Source organism: Grammomys surdaster, unplaced genomic scaffold (genome assembly GCF_004785775.1).
Source record: "Grammomys surdaster isolate TR1022 unplaced genomic scaffold, NIH_TR_1.0 166, whole genome shotgun sequence".
In the NCBI taxonomy this organism is placed as follows: Eukaryota; Metazoa; Chordata; class Mammalia; order Rodentia; family Muridae; genus Grammomys; species Grammomys surdaster.
In genome coordinates, this window is record NW_021604614.1 from 713192 (window position 1) to 717747 (window position 4556).

Sequence of the window (4556 nt, forward strand, 5' to 3'; positions counted from 1 at the left end):
TGTGTGTGTGTGTGTGTGTGTGTGTGTGTGTGTGTGTGTGTGTGTGTTTGTGTATGTAAGCTGGGAAGAGTCGGCCATGACCCAAACCAAGCTGCAAGCACATGGGGCAAAAAGTTTGCTTAGTTCTCATTCTAAATGCTGCATCAGTTCTCTGTGGGGAGCTTGCCTCACAATCTGATACACTTAGCTAATTGGCCCAAAGGGGAAGCTGTGGTAGAGTCAAAAGTTGGAGAAATAGGCACATCAGAAAATGGGGGAGGTTATGGGGCTTGGTGGGCTAGCTATTTTTAGTAGGGAGGGAATAACCATTTTCATATGCCAATGTTCCCTCTTTTTTCTTTTTATTTTTTTTCATTTTATTGTGTGTTTGTGTGTGGGTGAATGTATGTGCGTATGTTTGTGGGGAGGGTGTATTATATGGTGGGTATATACACAGTGTGTAGATGCCAGAGGACAGTCCTGAGAGTTCTTTCTCAGGCCCCATCTACCCTTTCCTTTTGAGATTCGCATTTGGTCTCTTTCTGACTTGGTGCTCAGCAAACAGGCTAGGCTGGTCAGCCAGTAAGCCCCAAGATCCTCCTGTCTTGGCTTTCCCAGCACTGGGATTATAAACCTGCCACACTGTGTCCACTACACTCAAGTCCTGTGCTTGCAAATTTGCCATTTGAGCCACCTCCCCAGCCCCCAAGTTTCCCCTTTTTATAAAATTGTCCACAGAGTTGACTTCCAGTTAACCTTATCACCTACAAAAGCCTGACTTCTAGGTAAGGCCAAATGAATTTCTATGAGGGATTAAGTGTTTTTTGTTTTGTTGGTTGGTTGGTTAGTTTGGGGTGTTTGGAGAGCAGGTTGATTTTTTTCGAGACAAAGTTTCTCTGTGTAACAGCTCTGGCTATCCTAGAACTGGCTTTGTAGATCAGGCAGGCCTCAAACTGTCAGAGATCTGCCTGCCTCTGCCTCCCAAGAGCTCAACTATTAGGTGGTTCCAGAGATTCAATTCCCCATGTCCCCTCTTAGGCAGGTAAACAACTGTAACAGGGATCTGGACAGATCAGGAGTCTCCACAAACTGGGCTTGGTCTTCTGCAGGAGGGTGTCACTTAGTGACACTTAATAAGAACACCTGGGAAATGCAGGCACTTCCCTAGGCTAGTGCTGAGATAGTATCTGGAGCCAGTGTGGAGGACCCAGGCACAAAGGCAGCTCATCCTAGATGCAAGCCAAGCACTGTTTCAGGTGCCTTTCTCAGTGATTGGGGGTAAAGGCAAGGGGATCAAGGGATCAAATTCATTTACAGCTACACAGTAAGTTCAAGGCCAACATGGACTAGAAGAGGCCCTGGAGAGAGATGGCTAGAGGGTATTTGCCTTGTGGATTATGTTAGGACATACCGTATGAGCATGGATGTGTACACTTAAATTACAATTTTGTTTTATGAAGGAAGAATATAATCTGAATTTTAAACAAGTGACTTCAGATGTTTTCTTTGGAGCATGGCTTTAGAAGTGTCTCTGCCCTGTGTTAGCTCTCCCGAGACCTGGGAGCCTGTGGCCTCCACAATTCACCTTTCTTTTCCAGATTACACTCAGCCCTTAACAGACTGTTGCCTGGCCCAGGTGAGAGGCCCTATAATTAAGACCCATCTTTTGCCTCTGTAATAACACGGGAGAGAGAGTGATCTTGAGTAAGACCAGCAGGAAACTGTAATTCTGGGTCCTTTTCCCAAGCAGTACGAATTTAGTGCATGTGAAGTCTTGCTCCTCAGGAGTCAGAGCTGTCTGTTAGCTTGGCAGTTGTGTGCTGGGAGGTAAAAGCACAACGAGGTGGCCTGGCAGTATGATACTCTCTGGATGAGTGTCCAGTCTACTTGGGTTTCCCACTCCACCTTCCTAGGATACGTAGACATGGCCTGAGGGACAGAAGTTCAGCTGGGTCAGTTATACTCCCAACACAGAACCTCTCCTTTGCCTACTGGGAACCCCAGCAGTGTCCTTGCCTTACCCAGCTCTGTGCTCACACTGAATCAGAATGTTTCAGTTTTCTCCACTGGCCACTCCCAGTGCCTTTCACATTGTCAGATTCAAATGATCTTTCACTCCCAGCCTGGGATCTTCTACTGTGGTATATTTCAGGTACATGTTCCCCTCCATGTACAGGGATGGCTTCTTGAATTCTGACCCTACTTGCCCACACAGTGTCATTGCCAGTAAGCCCCATGTGTATATATCTGTACTCTCTCCCTAAGGCCCTACTGATACCACAATGTCCCCATGTCCATAACTCATCCATAGGATCTTAACTTTTGTTCTACAACTAGAACATAAAAAAATGTGTGCAGGGCTGGAGAGATGGCTCAGTGGTTAAGAGCACTTACTGCTCTTCCAGAGGTCCTGAGTTCAAATCCCAGCAACCACATGATGGCTCGCAACCATCTGTAATGCGATTCGATGCCCTCTTCTGGTGTGTCTGAAGACAGCTACAGAGTACTCATAAGTAAAATAAATAAATCTTTAAAAAAAATAAATAAACCTTAAATAAAAAAAAAAAGAAAAGAAAATGTGTGTAGTAGGAGGCTGAGGCAGGAAGATTAGGAGTTCTAGGCTATTCTGGGCTGTATAGTAAGACCTTCTCAGAAAACAAACAAACAAAAAGAACAAAAACAAAAAACCAAATGAACTCTCAATATATTGACTTCTTTCTTTCTCTTCTTGTGTCCTTCCCGTTCAGATTGATGCACTAAGTAAAAGAAGCAAAGAAGCAGAGGCAGCCTTCTTGACTGTGTACAAGAGACTAATTGACGTTCCAGGTAAGTCAGGCATTGCTAGTCAGTGAGGAGGATAGTGTGTCTGCTTGGGCCGTGGCTGTTAGGGATCTTAGTTTTCCTAAGGAGAATGGGCCACTCAGCCAGTTTCCCTGGAAAACCAGGGTTGGGGAATGTGAATTCTCAAGAATGCAGACTTTGGGCAAGCAGGAAAATGCCTTGTATGTAATCCCAGACTCAGCAGCTGACTCTTTTGTAAGCACAGAAGCCCATGCCTCTGCGGCCATGCTGCAGAGTGCTGTGTGTCCCAGGGAAGCTCTAGGCTGGTGGGAAGTGCTCTGCTGCTGTCTCCCAAGTGCACATGCCACCTGCAGGACTTCGCAGGTGGCATTGATGACATACCTGGTGTGCTCCTCCCCTCCAGCATCATGGAGGATGGGGGCTACTAGAGAAGTAGCTTTCCCTGAAGAGTTAAAGCTGACAGTCCTGTTCACTGTGTGTGACAAAGGAGTTGAGTGGCATTTTCTTTTAAAGGAATGTGTTCAAGTTTGAGTGTTCCTCGTCAGGAATGTTCCAAGGAGATGGCATCTGAGTCCCTTAGGGCTGTGTGGTGGGTTTCTCACTCTTCAGCTGTTGATTGAGGATCTATCAGGATAGACGTGATCACATAGATCCTAACTCAGTCCTGGAGGAAAGGTCACATAGGAAAGTCCTGTTTCCTCTGCAGACAAGGAAACCAAAGGACCACACACACTGCAGTCACATGTTTGTCCTGTTTGGTAATTGTGCAGACACCACCCATAGTAGATGCCTTTACAAAGCAGTAATCTCTCTTTTGTGCCTGTAAGGGTGTCCTCATTTCTTGTGAGAAGGGCCTGGTCTGTAGCACTGTATTTGCTGACAGCCACCCCATCAACGCCACCTTAGGCTTTGCTCTTCTCTGTTAGACCTGAACCAAACAAGGAATTCTCTGAACAGAAAGTAGAGAAACGTAGTCTCCTGCTGTGAGGTCTCAATTGTATTCTCCCCCTGTTGAATCTGTTTTCGCATCTGTAAAGTGGGAATGACATAGTAGTGGAGAATACTTTCTCATGTTCCAATATTTTTATTGCCTTAGTTGTTTATCATGCTCTAAGTTCTAAATTCTGACCTTACGATTTTCTGTAAGTTTGTACGTGACTGTGCACAAGACCCACAAGGAGGCTTCTGAATTATAAGTAGATTATTTGGTGTTTAGAGTACACTGTCTTAATTTGCTTCTCTATTGCTTACAGCAATTGCATAAAACAGGGACCAAATCACTTTGGGTCAGGAAAGAATTTACTTGACTTATATATCCTGATCCTGGTACAACACTGAGTAGAGCTAGGTCAGGGACCTGGAAACAGGAACTAAAGCAGAGACCATGGAGGAAAACTGCTTGCCAGCTTGCTCTCCCATGGCTTGCTCAGCCTGCTTTCTTGTACAACCCAGAGCACCTGCTCAGAGGTGGCAACACTTACAGTGGGCTGAGCCCTCCCATGTTCATCACTAATCAAGCATCTACCCCATACAATTGCCCATAGGGGCCATTCCTTTTCCCAGTGTTGCTAAGTTGTGTCCTGTTGACAAAAACTAACCAGCACACTATTCCTCAAATTCCACCAATTTGATGGACACCTCTTACATTTTCTTCCTTCCTTCCTTCCTTCCTTCCTTCCTTCCTTCCTTCCTTCCTTCCTTCCTTCCTTCTTTCCTGCCTTCCTGCCTTCTTCTCTTCTCTTCTCTTCTCTTCTCTTCTCTTCTCTTCTCTTCTC

The 4556-nt window shown here is 45.5% G+C and overlaps 1 protein-coding gene across 4 annotated transcripts in view; it reads left to right on the forward strand.

Annotated features, from left to right (window-relative positions):
- Cux1 (cut like homeobox 1) overlaps window positions 1-4556 on the forward strand; it is a 289376-nt gene that overhangs the window by 144482 nt on the left and 140338 nt on the right. For all 4 annotated transcript variants that reach the window (XM_028766044.1, XM_028766045.1, XM_028766042.1 and 1 more), the window contains exon 4: window positions 2727-2805. In XM_028766044.1, coding sequence (XP_028621877.1) covers window positions 2727-2805 — 79 coding nt within the window. The remainder of the gene's footprint in view (window positions 1-2726; window positions 2806-4556) is intronic.